Genomic DNA, 19,444 nt, shown 5'->3' on the forward strand with positions numbered 1-19,444 from the left:
TAGTTCGGACTCCATCCCTTCTTTCTCTTTCTCCTAGTGCGAATTCCTCAAGGGGGTTCAATTTCACCCTTTTTGATGGACCCCACATTCCACTTAACAAAATATTTCCTTTTTCTTGAAGGTTTATTTTCTCCTTTTTTCTCCAAAATAAAGTGAGTGGCTCATAAACCCACTTTTCCTAGGTTTTATTTGTCAAAATACTTTATAACACCAAAATTGCAAGATTGAGGATTTCATTTAGCAAAATTATTTATTCGGGACATGACATAGAGTCATTTTCCCATTATTAGGCCTTCAAACTTCAAAGTTTTATAGTTCAAAAGAAAACATTTAGACAACAAGAGCAATAAGCAAACGAGATAAGGTATAGAGGGGTACAGGTCATGCCTATTATTCAATACACTCCAAGGTATAATTTTTTAAATAAACACCATGGAAATCAATTTTTATTTAAATTTAAAACATCCAACAGGAATACTATCAAAGTAGAAATGATAAAAAGACATATACAACTAGAAATAAACAAAACCTTCTTAATAAGCATCACCGCCCTCTAAATCAGACCCATCTAGCATTCAATATAAGTGTCTAGAATCTGCCAAAGATAGCGAACTAAATATTACAAGACAGCAACTTTGCCAGAAGTCATTGGAAATTTATTTAGGATCACCACTCAATTTTGATTCAAGGACATATTCAGTGGTGATCAGTAATTTCTGGAACTAATGACCCATATTACTTTCTCCATTTACCAGCATCTCATATTGCCTATTATTGCATTGTTTAAACTTTACTATTTGGAACCTATGATGACTGTATGTTTTCTTATGAAATTATTTCAATCCAAGCGTTTCGTCACTCTTGGCAAGAAGAGGTATGAACACAGTTGTGCACCAAAAGCTATCGTTCGATTAAAGATGCTTAAGAAATAGAGGCCCTACTTTACTATGACTTTATTTCTACTTTAATTGTGCTGAAAAATAGGATAGAAGATGTTGGACACCACTGTATACCCTTCCTCTTTTATTTTCAGCTTTATAAAGATGCACTTTCTAATACAAGATATATTTTCAACAACAAAAAATGTTGCATCCAATTGCAATGCTTAAACCGCATGGATTATTAGAGAGGAATTTTCATTTCTCAAATAAAAAATAATATTATAGAAGTGTAAACTATAACTCAAGGAGGAAAAGGCTCTCAAACCTCTGATACTTCTCGATAATGTACAAGAACAATGTGCTCATATGCTCTGCGAACACATGAAGAGCAACATATAATCAACTAAACAGGGTTTGTCAGTATCCCACCCATTGCAAAAGACATGCACATAACTAAAGTGGCATTTTTGGAAGAAAAAGAAGAAAATAAATCATATAACTTGAAGATTTTATAAAAATGTTGTTGGTTGATCTCCACATTATGTATGAGACAAACAACTCTTGGCAACGCAAAATATTGCCCAATTCAAAAAATCTAAAGGTTATTGTTATATGAAGGGTTATGTGACATGATATACAACAACACAAATTACTTGTACAGTTGTACTGAATGGTTAACTTCAAATGTATTTTTATCCACTAAGACATTACTTTTGCCAAAAATTATATAATAACGATTGGCCACATCTGAAAAAAAATTACAACAGAAAAGAACTAACATTTGGAATTGTATGCTAAAAGCCGAATCAAAATGTGAGCATGGTTTGAATAAAGAAATACATGCATCAAATTTTTAAGAGACGTGTAAACAAAGTATATGGTTTGGGCATGTCCTAAGGAAGATGACCAACTCAATTTAAAGCTAAACTGGTCCAATTCAAGAGCCTTATTAAAATATAACACCAAACTTGCCGTTAAATGTGAGCTGACATTGGTGCAAATCAACTTGAATTTGCATTAGAAGTCAACTCAATTTCATCCACAACACAAATACCTCAATTTGGCATGCTTTGAGTACTTGATTTAGAATTTAGCACTAGGGGTTCAGTCAGTTTAGGCATAGGGTAATAATGTATCAACTGCATAAAGAATGGTGGGAAAAATTTTACCAAAAAGCTACTATTGGGATGATTAAATTCATGACACCTAAGAAAATTCTAAGAAATTGCTGCAAATCAAGAAGAAAACCGGCAAACACTAGATTATATACCAATTTATTGTTGTACAACTTCAGCTAAGAAGAAGCCATTAAATGGAAAACATCAACAATCACAAGAATTGCTTGTGAAAACCCCATTGTTATGTTACAGCATACAGTATATACCAAAGTTGTCAAAGTCAAACTCGACAAAACTCAGTTTGCCTTGGGCTCCACAAAACTCAATTGAAGGGCAAAACTCGGCAAATACCAAAAAAAAGGAAATAAATGAATAACTTAAAATATAGTCAATCTTTAAAATATAGTCAATCTTGTGCAGAAAAAAATTATATATTAAGGATATTTCCTATCCATATACACCATAAAACCACAGCTTATCCAAACTCATCAGGTCATCTCATAAAATATGACAATACAATCTTGGAATATAAATTTGATCTTCTACACAACAAATAAATCAGCGTTCCACAGCCTATTGGGTATAGAACAGTCAGCGATAGAGTGTACTGTTAAAGCACTCCTTGTGTGAAGAACATTAGTTCAAAACCCTGTGGGTTAACAATAACAAAAAAAGGAATCACCTCTTCACATAGAAAATAAAACCTCTTTGCAAATGGTGATTGCAAAACTTTGCTTCCTTCACAAGCACTCACAAAATACCATCACAACAAACGCTAATAGCTAAACTCAATAATAATAAATAAAATCACCCCTCATAGTCAACAAGCACAATAAACATTGAATAAGAGAATGAGAGGAAATGTATAAAGTGAGAGATGAAAGCAAAATGAGAGGGTTAGTATTTATAAATGAGTTTATGGTTTTAGGGCTTCATTCCCAACATTTGTTTTTCCTCCAAGCCACATTTTCACCCCTAAAATGGTGCATGGGGTCTATGAAATGCCATCACAGTCACACATGTCAGTTTATGGTGAGTTTGTGGTGAAACTAGAAAGTCGAATGACTACAAGCCGACTCCGTTGAGTTGGTGTGAGTTTGGAGGGTGAGGTCAAGCTGTGTTACAACAACATCTCGCACTTTTCAAGATAAACATCCAACAGCTCAAGTACGACTCACAAGACCCATTGCACCACAAAGGGGGGAATTGTCACATCACCGAGACTATTATTTCTTCTAGACAACTTTCCTCCAACTCAAGGGGGGTTCACCCCGGTACATCTTAGGGATCAAACAACCTAGGCTTCTACTTGCACATCCACCAACCGACAGATAAATCTGTTGAAATTGTGGCTTGGGAGGTACTCCCACAACTCTTGGGGTACTACGTTGTATGGAGAAAACCCACGAAAATGAGGTTTTGTGAGCAATGTACCCAAGCGGTGGGCTTTCGACCCAAAGTTGTGGGTTAAAGACCCAAAGGAAAATTATTGTTTATTCTATTTATTGCAAGAGGGCACCTTTGATGGACAAAAGGGGGCACCTAATGTCAATAATGGAGAGTATATTTCTAGCCTCAATTTGTTGACAGTCTAAAGGTAATCCGAGCTATGACTTGTCTAGGAGGCAGACTTATAAGTTATGACTTGTCTAGGAGGTAGCTGGAACAAGTTTGACCAAGTCTACTTTGTGTTAATCAAGGTTGTCATGATATCAATACGGCATTGTCAAGATGGCAAATATTCTTGTGATAAATAACCCTAACCCTAGACTATGTTACCCTAACCCTAAAACTATGAAACCCTAACCCTAGCCTTGTTGGCAAACCCAAACCTTAGTATATGAAACCCTAGCTAATACCCTAACCCTAATTTGACATTTGAGGGATGACCAAAATGAAGGAATATACCAAAGACTTAAAAAATGCGGGTAGAAATCACTAGACATATATATACATATATTTATATCAAATATAATTATATTTATGTGACATAAAATATATAACAATAAAAATGTATTTACCACATACATATGAAACCATGCATGAATACAAACACCAACAAAAACATATTGAATACGTTGGAATATTTAAAGTTAAATACGCTAATCTAAGGTTGGCTCCACCATCACATGTCGGCTAACCAAACGTTGAGCATTGGTCGGCTCTAAGATGGCTCCACCACATACGTAACATGAATGTGTATTAATACATGTAAAAGAACATTTGATTTCTACAGCAGATTCGGTGAGGAAATTCGAACAGTAAGAGATTATGCGGCTGTGCATCTGAAATAATTCACCTGTGAGCTTATCAAAGGAATCTCATGAGTTCAAAGGGTCCCTCTTTTTATTCGACTCTGTTGGTGACTTGTGAAAGAAAGTTAAGAAGATAAAAAAAAGGACGTAGATTGAAGCAGTACAAGAAAAGCTTCCTATGATATATATCTCTGTCATTAATCTGAAATTATCTGAAGTAATACATTTGTTGTTAATGCCAAGTTCTTGTAGAAGGCATCCATCTAGAGAAAGAGGAATTCTGGGCCAATCCTGTGATAATTAATCTTTGTTTCATGTTTCTGTGATACCTCGGGTTGGACAAAATTGGAGTTTAGGGATGTTCTAGGCCATGCAAAGTCTTTAATAACAGCCTAGGAAGTCGAGTACAGAAGAAAGGCAACGCTATAAAGGAAGTGAGATAGTTTGAATATTTGTGATGATTCTTTGTGATTGATCTGAAGTCCCTTTGTGTTTCTAACTGTGCTACAATATGGTATTCTCCTTTGTTCACTGGACTGAGACTCTCTTTAACAGTTGTACTTAAAGCTTGTACTAATTGTTGGGTATAAGGCAAGGTCTTTTGAAGTGAAGCAAAAAGGTTTGTAACTGTCAGATAAAAAAAAGGGAACAAGAGATCGAGTTCTTAAGAAGGCAGAAGCGTTGGGTAAAGGTCTGGACAACTAACAAGTAGCCCAAGTTCTGTGACAAGTTGCATCTTGTATGAGCTCTAGATCAGTACTCTCTTATGATGGTTTAAGAAGCTAAGTGTGAAAAACCTGAAGAAGTAAATTGTTATTGTGTGTGAAGTCAAGGGGGGTTGTTCTTGAAGGAGCTGAAGGCAAGTAGAGAGAAGTTGTTGAAGTGCCCTAGTATCATAAAGTATAAGAGAACTTTAGTGAACAGCAGAAGAATCCCTAAATATAGCCATCTTTGGAGCAGTAAGAAGACTAGTGGAGGTTGGCCCTAGAAGTCCATATTAGCTCAAAGAATATTGAAGACATATTGCAGAAACCATTCTTGGAGAATTTAATACATGATTGAAGCCCTCATAATGTGATCTTGAAGAATATTGTTTAGGTGAAATGAAGAGCAGTGATGACACTTCATGAGAAGACAAGGTTGTCATTGATGAAGAGATTTGGACAAGGCATTGCCAAAGAGATTGACATGACTCATTGAAGAAGATATTGGGAGTCGTGAACAATTACTAAACTTATCTTGACGAATTGAAGCAGGAGGTTGGAGCCTCATAGAGACAAGATTGGTGCCTTGGAAGATAGGGTTGCAGCCCTAGAGGATAGGAGTCCTCAAGAGACCAGGTTGGAGCCTGTACCAGAGATAGGGTTGAGCCCTAGAGGTTGGTGCCTCAAATTAACAAGGTTGGAGCCTTGGAAGGCCAAGTCGGTGCTTGGACAAATACAAGTTGGAGCCTGGGAGATTGAAGATCGGTGGCTTCATCTAGGGTTAGAGCCCTATATATATTGTACTTGATTCATTGTAAAGATTATATTAATAAAAGCATTTATTCCTATTGTTCATTTTGTGTTCTAAATATAAGTGATCTAACTGGTAAAAGTAACAATTGAAAAGAAATAGTGATTCACCCCCCCCAGTATTTCCAACACTTTGATGGTCAATTTGACTTTGTGATTCACTAGAAGATCTAGGTGTGTTCTTGTTGAACTAAACAATTTCTCTAAGGAGAAGGTTGTTGGGTTTTCCTGTCGGAAATGTAGCTAGGTTCAGTCTTAATAATTATTATTGTACTTGTGTCATTATATATTTCATGTAAAAGCAAACGAAGAAAAGGAAATTATTATTATTATTATTCAAAGCATGCTCTTCATGCTTCTAGGGTTTATTGAGTCATAAGAAAATTTGTCATGAGTCAAAGTCCCATTTGGATTACTTGTAAGAAAAGAAAATATTTTATTTTGAGTTAAAAGAGTCAATTTGTCACCCACAAGACCAAGTCGGTCTGCCTGGGCCCTGGACAAGTCAGCCCAAAAAGGCACTTATTCGACCTCCAGGGTATGTATATAGAGAGCAGTTCGATCTCACTATATCACCAATTCACCAATTCAATTTTTGTGCCAAGAAAAGAAAGAAAAACCAGCGAAAGTCAAGAAAGGAGCCTAAGTCAAAGGAGAGAGAGCGAAGGACAAAAGAGAAATAGAAATCGATATTTCTGCCCTAATTTTGTCACACGTGCGAAATTTCAAGACTGTTGCAAAGGCTGAAAATTTCAGAACTACTACAAGGGTTGAAAATTTCAGAACTACTACAAGGGCCGAAAATTCAGAGTTTGATCAAATCTGAAGGGCATTGACCAACGTTGACTTTGTTGGATTTTACTTGCTTGACGAAGGATTAAAGGAGGGCTAACTTAGGTCTTGTGGGAAGTCTTGGTCTTGGCTTTTGGGTCTTTAATATCTCACTTTGATCTAATTCTATAAGAAGAGAAGTTGTTTGGGCTTTCCCCCTTGTGGGGTTTTTCCCAAGCTTAGAGCCTGCATCTTTGTGTTCTTTGTCTCTTGTGATCTTCATATTTTTATGTTTTGGTAATTGTTTGATGAAGAGAACATAATAAAAGAAATAAGAAACCAACAAATATTCACAAGCAATTATCAAGTAAGAGAAATCAACCTAATTTGCTAGCCTATTGGTTTCCCAACATTTCCCCCATGTGGATTTTCCCAGGGTAAATGTTTATGTTCTTATTTGGCTCTCTCTTTATGATCCCACTGGTATTTAGTTTCTCTTGTTGAGATCTTCTGTGTAATTGCTTTATGATAAATATGCATGCAACAAAAGGTGTAACTAAAGAAATCATAAGTAATTATCAGTATAGAAGATGCTATGAAAAATCAACACAAAGAACTTGAAGTTGTGTGTATTTCAATGTGTTTATGATCATGATTAGACATAGACCTGATCTGAAATACTAGGAAAAATCAACAAAATCAATTAAGATTTAGAGTTGATAAGATTGCTAGGGATTTATGGTAACTTCCAAGTTTGAGTTGAAAGGGGAAAATACACAAATATAGACAAGCTAGGAGTCACTAGGAAACTAAAACCCTAACAAAATGATTTAGATGAATTACAATGAAAATGGGCGATGGAGGATATATTTTTGGGATCTCCGTATATAATTTTTCACTAGGATCACTAAGCCTTAGTCAATAGTAGCCTCAGTAAGATATTATTTTTGGAGATCTTTTAAGGTTTTATGTAAAAAGGAAGGAAAGGTGATGGAGGGATAGAAGAACAATGCCAATATCTTGACAGGGCTCTGGAGTCAAGAGGAATCAAGTGGAAAGATGAGATCAAGAAGACAACCCTATTAAGTTAGTTATCCGGTGTTTTATGGATTAGGAAAAGAGGTTAGAACTTGATAGCTAAATTATCCCCTCGGATGACCAAGGTAAATCATGAAATCATGACCCCACTAGAAGGGATCCCTCCAAAGGAAAAGCCTTCATCTACAAGATCGAATTTGGCATAAAATAAAATTAAAACCCCTACTAAGGAACTTTGGAGTATGGACTAGCAAGGAGAATTAAAATTATGCTTGCACAATCCAACTATGGGTACAAATGGGGAAGCTCTCCTCTATTTATAGCAATGTTACATTTATCATTATCGGCAATTTATTGTCGAGGGTCCAAAATTTAAATTATCGGCAATATCGGAGGAAATATCGGAAATTATCAGGAAACTTTACAAAATACAAAAATAATAATTTTTTTCTCAATCTCTTAACTTCTAAAACAATATCAACATCAAACAAACACATTGCTACATAAATATGAAAATAAAATCGATATATAAGATGTATAAGATGTCAAGAGGTGATCAGATTTTGATATTGAAATATGATATTTGTCCTAAGTCATAAGATCTAATAGAAAGATACAAAATCATATCCAAACAAAAATAAATGTATCTCATGAGATGAATCATGGCAATGAAAACAACAAATTTCCCCTTGTTTGCTTGATGGAAAATGGTCACAACATCCTCAACTAGACCAAAAGATTGGTCGACCAAAAAAAACATACAATATTCAAATTTTAAAAACAAAATATAATTCATGTGCATCTATATGAATCCAAATTATTATACACAAATATGCAAAATTTCTCATGTATATAGCAAGGGTATATATAACCAAAATATCATCGAGTGCAAGCCATATTTGAATTAAAAAAAAAATCAATAGAGAGGCTCGAAATGGCCTTTGAAATCCAAATGAAATCATGCTACAACAAACAGCTACATAACATCAAAATCATTGCCTATATTGGGATCCTCCTCATCAAGATCACCCTTTGATCATTAAAATAAGATAGAAAAATCTTAACATCCTAACCAGTGATTGTGTTTGAGTGAATTGTACATGTTTAGTAGGGTCATGAATAATTGAGTTAAGTGTATATTAATACTACAGTCATGAAGGAGGAGTTCAATAGTCAATGCCACCAACAATGAGGTACATAGAGGGATTGGGGATCTTGATTAAATGTTAGCACCATACCCTCATACATCACATTATGTAATAGAAACATTGCAATCCCGCCAATCCTGAAATCCTAAAAATTGTTAAGTCTGTTGGATTTTGAGTGGGATCTAAAATTCTACTTTCTCCATATGAAATCCAATGAGGTCAAAACCACTCTCAAACATCCTGAGTCAATTAATGGTAATGTTAAAATTTTAAGTAAAGGGATTTCATTTTCATCCCTTTACTTTAAGAATTTAATATTACCATTAACTACTTAGTACTAGGTTATCTATCTCATGAGATTAATCATTGGAAATGAAAACAATAGATTTCCCCTTATTTGCTTGATGGAAATAGTCAGAGTATCCTCACAGCTTAATCCCCTAACTCACTTTTAAAAAATTAGGGTCAAAAGGAAAAAAAAAATGTTAATAAGGTGAAATTGACATAGCAGGGCAATAATTTCAAAACTATTGCGATAATTACCTAAATTATTGCGATAAATTGAATTATTGCGATAATTTCAATTTAGGAAATTTACGGCAATAATAGCTGCGAGGTGGATTTTGGCAATATTATCGCGATAATTCTGATATTATCGCGATATGTGCAACACTGATTTATAGAGTGAGATCTAACTTCCTTTATGTTGATTTTCTAGTGCAATCAAGACTAGTACAATTTTTCAAATTGATAACTACTTCCAATGATACAATTAGTCTTGTTATACCATTCCAGTCATTAAGTATTTATAAAAAAAAAAAAATCAACCAATCACTTTCTTCAATAGAGCAATAGATATCACAATAAACAGTAAAACAAGAGACAAGAGACAACAATATTTAGGATATCAGCCAAGGCAAAACCCACAAGGGGAAAACCCAACAAATATTTCCTTATGAGAGAGAATTCAGTTCATCAAAAGTACATCAGAATATTCCAACCAAGATTCAAAAATTTTTACCTCATTAAATGCCAAGTCAAACCAGTCAAATGAGATAGAATACAGTCAATGCTGGTCAAAGTCCAGTGTGCAACAAAAGGGCCCAATTTTGACATGAGGTAACTCTTAACAGAGGGGCCAAAATTCGATCAAACCTCAAACAAAAGAACCAATGTGATTATCGATCAAAGCTCAAAGTTCAGCTGTGGGCAATGCTTCATAAACAAGAGCAATATCTCAATCAAACAAAGTCAATGAACATCAGAAGATATTTGTCTCCTCAAATAGTCAAAGCCTCAGTCAAACATAATTAGATTCTCCCAAGTCAATGTTGGTCAAACAGAGGATAAAAGAGTCGGTCAACACATATTGAATTCTCCTCTTTCTCCTTCGCACGTCTGAACTTCTTCTTGTGATTTCAGATAGAATGATGTGAATTATGATGATGCCAAATGAGGTCCAACAAGCTTCTTTTTATATGTGACTTAGGAGGAGGGTTTTGACCATGGGGTCAAACCCATTCATTATTTGGGGCTGACTTGTGCACTTTAGGCTAACTTCGTCAACATTCAAAATTATAATTTCTCCTTTACTTTGCAAATGAAAACACCGAACAAAGCTACCAAATTTTCAACACTCCCTCTTAGCAAGGGAGGTACATTTCATTTTCTCTCTCAAAATCAATCTCCCTAACCAATCCATAGGTCTCACAGCAACAGCCCAAGGGCGAGATCCGATGTACAAGTCTCTCTCTCTTTCAAGATCAATCTCCCCGAACAATCCATAGGTCTCTCAACCACTGCCCAAGGGAGAGATTAGATGTACAATTCTCACCATAAGGAAAGATAAATAGCATCCAACTCATCCCACAAGCCAAAGCCTAATGGCATCAAGGTTAGTGCCCAACTAACCATGGAATCAATCAATGAGGCCAAACTCTTTGACCATATGCAATGGTCTCTCAGTCAAGCATAATGACCCAAGAGAGCGCACAACATCCATCTCCTTGACCATAAACAAGGTCTCTTGATCCATGACCCAAAGGAGGAATCCCATTCTCAATCCTCAACTAACCTAAGGGAGTGACAATCTTCCCGACCATGGTCTATGGCCTCTCAGCTACAGCCCAAGGAAGATTGCCAATCATATGATGCTATAAAATCAGTGTTCCCTCTCTCCCAGAGTGATTCTCAACAACTCCAAGGTGTTCTCTTAAATAAGCAAACTTCATCCTCGACAATGGCTTTGTCAAAACATCAGCACTCTGTTAATCAATAGGGGCATCTTCAAGCCTCACAGCTCCCCTCTGGACAATATTCTGGATGTAATGATACTTGTTCTGTTGATAGGTGGTTGCCATTGATGTCAACATAGGAATTAGCTTGATCTTTGTCGGCAAATTTGGCATGGAAATTCATGGTTTCTCTTGACCAAACTACTATAGTTGATTCCTCCTCGAAAAAATATTTTCGATGATATGTGGCACCCCACGTAGGTCCTCCTGGATTGAGAGAAAATTGAGTTTGAAATTGACAACCCTAGTTGTGGGTTAAAACCCCATATGACTAACATCATGACACCTATAAATTATTTGTTATTAAATATCTAAGTTAAAGGTCATTTAGCATGAAACCCTCATTATGGTCAAATGGTGAAGAATATATGAACTAGCATCTATTAAGTATTTTAATGAAACCCTCATTATGGTTAAATGGTCAAACTAAAGGCAAAAATATTTGAACATTCATATAACTTAAGGAACGTGGCTCTTTCTTCATTCACAAGGGAATTAATACCTCCAACACTCATATGTGAAGCCCCTCCAATGTTTATAGTAGTCTATATATAGAGAGAGATTCCATGCACCTTTATGACATGACTAGAAGGTATGATTTAATCGAAAATCACTGAACCTCTTGGTCACCCTACAGGAGCATCAATGCAAGAATTTTGAAGTGTTACGGTTCGATTTTTGTGCTTGTTAGTTTCACTGCATTACAGGGCTAAGCGAAGGTTTCTAATCTTATTTTGGATCCGTTAGAGAGCAGCAAAATTAATTATTTGAATAGCTAGTCCCTTTAGCTCTCCTGGACAGTTACGTAGGAACTTTCGGCCACCCTAAATTTTTCAACGAAGGTAAGGGTTCGGTTGCATTAATGTACAGGGATGAGATGTGAAATTCGTAACAAGAACAATCGAGAAAACCTTGGATCTGTGTCAAGGTCTTTAAGTCCCGAATAGAAAAGAATTTTGGCATTAATCATCAACAAGAAACTCGGTACTATTACAGTCTCCCACAGAAGAAAATTTCTGTAAAGATTGCAGACTCTGAGGTAAAAGTTCCAATATTAATTACTGTCCTAGATAGAAGAGAAATCTCTTTTGGCATTAGATACAATCTTGGATATGAAACTCTCGACCAAGAAGTCAACACAAGTGTTTGTTTGATTGGGTATTACAACTTGCAAATTCATTCATGACTGTGAGGGATTCGGTTATAAATTTTCCTTCACAAGATTCTACCTACACGTAATCCTAAAGCTACCTTTATCTTGATGTCTAGTTCGTTAAGGACTAAATCATTTTGTGGTTGTCTTCAGATCAAAAACAGTGTCTAGTTAGGAATATATCATATTTAGGATAAGGGCCACATTAAGTCCAGTAGTGGTGTGTTGTGTTTGGGCTAGTATTAAGGATTGTGTCAAGTTTTGCATCAAGTGTAGGTCTATGACTAAGGTTAGAGTGGGCCTAAGTTCAGTTTTGGGTCCAATTTTTTTACCAGCGTTGGGTATAGGATTGTATCAAAGCTAAGTTCATGTACAATTGGAAAGTTTGTGTCAAGTGTGGAGTCAAGGTATGCGTTAAGTCTGTCTATAGGGTTGTATAGAGAGTCTTGTGATCCTACAATTGTCAATATATGACAATCATTCCCGATGTAATCTCATTGTATGTAAATTGAATAACTTCAACAACTAAAGGCAGTAGCCCAATCATTGACTTTGTGGACAGCAGTGCACATACATAGTGAACATGTTTCAAGTATGTTAGAACATTAATGTATTATAGTCAGTGAAGACTGTCGTGTACCAACATTTGTTTGGATTTTGTAGTGTTAGTTTTTGTAGCAACTAAGGTTTTTTAGTCTTGAAACCTTGTGGAGAGGCTAAAATATGGAAATTCCACCTAGAAGTGTCTCAATTAGATTATTAGACTATTTTTGAATATTTCCTCAGTCTAAACGTAGGTAAAGGGGTTAATTAATCAGAATTAATTGAGATAAGGTGTGAATCATCTAGAAACTCACACAGATCGACTGGGAATTAATTTGGGCCCTTGATTAAGTTTTAATCTTGGTCGTTGGAGGTCCAACAAAGGATTATAAGAAGTCGATGGGTAGATGGAGGATACACCAGCAGCATATACTCAAGCTCAAGGAGATCGATTTTCCCAGTAGCAAAGATTCAGCAGTGGAGATCGAGTCAGTGAGTGAGTAGCAAGTGTCAAAGGGGCAGAGTAGAAGATTTTCGGAAGAGGATTCCAAATCTGGAAGAGTTCGAAGAGGAGGTCGAGTTTCAACTCCAAGAGGTTGCGCAAAGGCTACGCAGAGCCTCAAGAAAGGAAATTCGATTTGGCCAAAGCAGGGGTCAATTCAACTTCCTATGGCCGAGAAAATTTCTAGGAGGTCGGAAGCATCACTCCCAGTGGCAGAAACAAGATATAACTTGTTGATTTCTGGTAGCATTGGATGTGCTCTAAGCCTCAAAATTTGCAAGGAGGCTTGGACACATGTATTCCAAACTACCCAGAAATCGTTTAGAGAAATTCCACCCGAAGAAGGTTTTATTAAAATAATTAGTTATTTTTAATGGAAGCCTAAGTCTAAACTTAGGAAATTAAAATAATTAAAGGATATTAATTAAACTGGGGGTGAAACTTCTAGAAGAAGACGAGCATCAAGCCAAAATGATCTAAGCCATTGATTAGAATCTAATCTGGGTCGTTGGTTCTCAACAAGAAGATTATAAGAGGAGGCTTGATGGGCATTTGGAAAGAACATCAAGTAAGAGATCAAGAAATCGCTTTCTGAAGAGAGCAACGCAACAGTTGCCAGAGAAGTGATCGAAGTGATTTCTTGCAGTGAGGGGCAGAGATAGTTTCCAGTTGGAGAGTTCCCTGATCCAGGAATACATCGTAGAGAAGGCAGAAAGAGATCCAGAGGAGGCAACACAGAGCCACATTGGGCAACTTAGGGTCATGCAGAGGCAGCATAGAGCCTAAGAGGGGATCTGAAATTTCTTGGAGAGTCGATTTCTAGAGCCAGAAGCCAGGGTGTGAGACCGGGGGGGCAAAAGTCGAAGTTCCAGAAGCAAATCGATCAGCTAGAAGGAGTGACAGGGGCCCCAGAAGCTATGACGCAGAGCAGCACAGTGATTGCGTAGAGGCAGTTAGGGGCTAGCCATTTAGTGGATGGATCAGTGTCGGATCTCCAGTGATAGTGTGAGGTATTTCTCACTAATTTCTCTGCCAGTCAGATTCTCTATATCGAATAGCCAGTAAGGCATCCAAAGATTGTATACTGCATAATAATACAAACCCTCAATTGCTGCACTTGTTTTCCCACATTGGGTTTTTCCGGGGACATTGGTCCAAAAACAACGATGTCACTTGTGTGCTATCTCTTTCTTGCTTAGTTTCTTTTTTCCGCATATTAATTTAATTAGTGGGGGTTGCAATGTATTAGTTTCGATATTTACCGTAGAACACAACAAATAATTTGTTCAGTGATTTGACAAATAGAAGAAAATCAATTATTGCAATAGAAATTTGGGTCTTCCAAATTTTCACATGGTATCAGAGCGTAGGTGAAGCAGGGGAGCAGACCACAAGATCCAGCGCTGAAGAGGAGGGAGATCGAAGTGTTGCATAGGCAACAGATCGAATCCCTAGAGGGATTGCACAATGCAAGCCATAAGGGCAAGATTTTCATGGAAGATCTCTCTCTAGGTGAGTCAACAGAGAGGTAAGATTTCCATATCGAGATTTGTCAGCGATAGAGGGAGCAGCATAGCAAAAGCTTCAGCGCAAAGCAGATTTTGGTGAGACGCAGTTTTCTGTAGTAGTTGTTGGGACAAAAAAACGTCAGAAGAGAGAAGGAGACACTACCTTGAGGGAATTCTTCCTCAGAGTACTTCCAGCCAAGAAGTTTGAATTCTCATTTGGTGAGCAGCAGCAGGGAGCGGCAGATCTACTAACTCCAATAGGGAGTGCGTAGGCTAGCCCAGCAGCAACGCAGAGGAGAGAGGAGGCAGTTCGACATTTTTTTTGTTGGCAAAGATGGCAGATGTGGTAGGGTGGTGCTAGGGAGAGTTGTGGCTCAACAGGGTGTTGGGGCATCGTTTCAACTGACTGCTAATAAAACCAAGGCATTAGGGCATCCTTCCAGTGGGAGTTAGAGAAGAATGCTTTTCTATAGTTCTAGGAAGTTGTAGCTTTCTTTTCAATTGGGGATGGAGATTAAAGAACTTGTTAGAAAACCATTCGGTGGTTTTTGACCCGGAGGGGGTTCTCCACCTAAAAATCTTGTCCTTATTGTCTCTATCTTTTGCACTGTTGTTTACTACTTTTATTGAATAATTATAATCATTGAAGATTAAATAATGCTCTGAAAAAAGATTAAAGTGCTAATTCCCAAGAAATATTGATTTCACCCCCCCCCCCAGTATTTCCAACACGATCTTAATGTGCTTCAACCCACCATGAAAAACTGGATTCTCAAAAAGCTTTATATAGCTTTGATTATCACAGTCATTGTTGATAATATCAGTATCGGCAAAATATCGGCGAGGATCCATAAAACATCTTATCGGCAATATCGACGAAAATATCGGCAAAATATCGGCAAATATCTCCAAGCATAAAAAATGCATAATATATTCATTTTTTTAAGATTTGTAAACATATAAAGCAATAACAAGATGAAATAAACACATTGGCACATAAATATGAAGAAAGCACTGATATATATGATGTCAAATAGAAATGATACATCAAAGTCGGTACCAAATCCTGTTGATCCTTGATAATTGTCCAATCAAGGACTCAAATGTGAAGAACCAATACAAAATAACATCACATATATAAAAGTGTCTCATCATCATGAGTTATATGTAGCAACACAAATAAAACTAGCAGATATCTATCTGAAATCAGTGCCCTCTCCTCCTTTTACAGGAAACATGGTGGGTTGTTTGCTAGCCCTGCCACCAGCAGTAGAAGGCCTTGGCCCTACCCTTGCACCTAATGTCAAATAATGAGTGCCAGGTATGGAGTTGTGTTCTCCTATATCTATAGCAAATGGTGTTGATGTTGATGCTCCCACAGTCTCCTCCTCCTCCTCTGCCTCCTGCTGCTCCTCCGAGTCCTCCTCTTGTTGCCCCTGTTCTAATGGATCATCTGGCTCTAACCATGAAGGTCACTCCTCCAAGATGGGCATCTCAGACTCCACCCTCCACTAAGACAATACATCAATATTGTCTAAGGAAATGGCATCTGGATCCATTGGTGCTTCTATTTGCTTCACTCGAAGTCAGATATTGTAATGCACATACACTAAATCATTGAGGCGTGCGAACTCCAACTTATAAGAGTGTCAAAAAAACTAATGAGTCTTGACTCTTGACACTTGACACTTGAGGGTCATAAATTAAAAAATTACAATTACAATAAATGTAATTGCTCAATTGAAGGCTGAAGCTCAAAGTTATACCTATTGCGCTTTTTTGAGTGTATTTTCTCAAATACACTCCAATTGCGCTCACACCCTAAAGAGCTACATGTTTGACTCAGGATTCTTATGGTCATTTTCTGCAAATTTGGTGCCCTTGCACCATAGCTTCGTCACCAAATATCTACAACAAAATAAAGAAATAAAAGAAGTCAAAAACTTAAAGCATCAAATAAAAGTTACATAATTGAATTTTAAAAATCTAGAATTATAAATAAGGAAATTCTAAATTGAAAATTCTAATGAGTGATGACTTGTCACTATGTGGCATGAAGAGGGTCCTTTCCCTAATAGCATCATCAAAGCCAAATAGGCCAACACAATCCCGATAAAACTGTATCTTGCAATTGATTTTGCTACGAAGCTCAGGATCAGGTACCATCCTCTGAATACAGGAATGGAGTCCTTCCATCACCTTGCCATCAAAATCATAGGCACATTTGTATGAAAATGCGAGGTTGAGGAAGAGTGTTGTTGCATGAATGGGTCGATGAAGCATCCCTATCCACCGACTATCAATCACATCTCATAACATCATATGCCTATCGAGCCCAACAGAACCCTTGTCTGCATAATAAGAACGAATGGCCTCCTTGGCTCTATCCATGTCCTCATACAAATAAGCCATTGCAAGCTTGTCCCCATCTACCAATCTCAGAACCTTTACTATAGGTTCACTAACTGAGCATACTTCTTCTACTCCCTACCAAAACGTGTCAGAGTACACCATTTTTGCAATGGCTCTCCCATCCTGTCTCCTGTTGTATCTACAATCATGCCACTCATCAGAAACAAACATTTGCTTCAACTCGAACTGGCATCGAAGCAAAGACTGAAGAGTAATTGCAAGACGCCGCAACTCCTTGTTTCTAGTGTACCTCCTCATGAGGCTAAGAACAAAAGCATGGTTATAAATAAACTTGGGGATGCTCCTAGCCATATCAATCACCTCCTTGATGAAGGAGAGTTTCCACATATCCTCATGCAGCAAATCGATACAATGTGTTGCACACGGAGTCCAAAACAATGTGTGGTGCCTCTCCATAAGCATCCTACTGGCAAACACATAATTAGTTGCAATTTTTGTTATGAGTTGCACCACATTCCGCACACAAATCCTCCGAATGAACCCATCTAACAACTCACATATTATTGCTGCATCTTTGATATGTGCTGATGCATCCACTGATTTAATAAACATGGTACCTTTAGGACAATGTACCAAGAAATTTAGAAGGGTTCTACCCTTCCTATCTGTCCAACCATCAAACATCACTATGCATCCAGAAACTTCCCATGTTTGTTTCAACTCTGCCAATCTAGAGTTGATGTCCTACTTTTTTGCTTGAAGAATTGGCCCCCGCAACTCCTCATATGTAGCATTTTTGTACCCTGGGCCCACAACAAAAAAGCATCACACATTGGCTGCCAAAATGGATTGGCTTTGGTGATGCTGAGAGGTAAGTCACTCCAGAAAAGACATCTCCCCATAACTTTATCAGCTTCTTGCTTCTTCTTTTTAACAATTGATTTTATGGAAGGTTGTGCTCCATGTCATGTTCGTGGAACAAAAAATGATGACCTCGCACTAGCAGTAGCAAGTGACGTTGTGGAGCCCCTCCCACTACCCTCAGCCTCAAAATCAGAAGAAGATATCCCAAAAGATCTACCTACACGTTCAGCCTTGTTTCTTTCTGCCTCTTCCTTCTTTCTATGTTTTTCATCAATTGCTTCAAGAGCTTTTTGTATAAGCTCCGGACTAGAAACTGTACAAAGCCCGACATCATGTCCAGGAAGTCTAGCCAGATGGTATTTCAATCGCGTAACCCCTCTTGTCATCCTAGTCCCACGCAATTTGCATGATAGATATGCCTAATTTTTCCCACCATCAGGCTCCCCATACTCCCAAAATGGGTCCAAGGCTTTTGGCATATTTGTAGTGAGCTAATTCAAACCTAGGGCACCAAAAAAACAAAAAATTGGAATTAATGATTAAAGTTACTCCACCCATACACAAAAAATAATAAGTAATAACCACCTCATTTTTTTTGCTACATTATTTGCAATGTGAATTCAATGAAAAATGACAATAAGAGGGTGCATTTGAAAGTTAAAAAAAGAAATGGAGTTTGTTGTCCAAATATGGAGAAAACCCTTGCATTGGCTCATGGGCATGAAAATCATAGCAAATGGAAAAAAAAAAAAAAAAAGCAAAATGTTGGTAGGCAAAGAGGCAAGCAAGAATAACCCTAAATCTATGAAAAAAATCATTAACATAGGGGTTTTTAAGAACATACCTGTTAATGGAAGAAATGAAGATTGTCTCACTATTCTTCAATCTTTGATCAACAAAAAATTCGTAGTTGGTGGTGATAATGGCTCTTCAATCCTCAATTCCTCATTGACAACAACCAAAACGCTCTCCCCTTCCTTCTCCAACACTCAGAAAACCAAAATGAGCAACAAAAAAAATCGTTAATTCCCTTTTCTAGCGCGGCCCAGCCGACCCGGCAATATTTTATATCGTTGCGCGATAGTTTCGTGAGATATCGGCAATATCTCGGAAATATTGCGATATTTTCGCTCCCCGAAAATATCGCGATATTTTATCGGTGACATTTCGGCTCCCCAAAAATATCGTGATATTTCCGAATATCGGTGATATATTATCGATATTGTCAACACTGATCACAATATACAATGGTCGATTCCAACGCCCAATTAAACAAACCAACAAAAAGCTTTCGAAGCCACATAGCTTCACAACAGGTTGAACAGGCAGCAATGTACTCATCCGCAATCATACTAAGAGCAATAGAAGTTTGCTTCTTACTAGACCATGAAATCATAGCAAAGCCCAAGCTAAAATATAATCTAGAAGAGCTCTTTTTATCATCAGAGCTTCCATCCCAATCAGCATCAGTGAAACCATGCA

General features: G+C 37.2%; 1 protein-coding gene across 1 annotated transcript in view; it reads right to left on the minus strand.

Moving 5' to 3' along the window:
* LOC149177918 (calmodulin-binding transcription activator) overlaps window positions 1-19,444 on the minus strand; it is a 340,027-nt gene that overhangs the window by 185,525 nt on the left and 135,058 nt on the right. The window contains exon 5 of the mRNA XM_089421919.1: window positions 1,207-1,252. Coding sequence (XP_089278045.1) covers window positions 1,207-1,252 — 46 coding nt within the window. The remainder of the gene's footprint in view (window positions 1-1,206; window positions 1,253-19,444) is intronic.

The sequence above is a fragment of the Pinus tabuliformis genome, chromosome 4_1, assembly GCF_031772625.1.
Source record: "Pinus tabuliformis cultivar Carrire ecotype Pingquan chromosome 4_1, CPIR1, whole genome shotgun sequence".
NCBI classification, from domain to species: Eukaryota; Viridiplantae; Streptophyta; class Pinopsida; order Pinales; family Pinaceae; genus Pinus; species Pinus tabuliformis.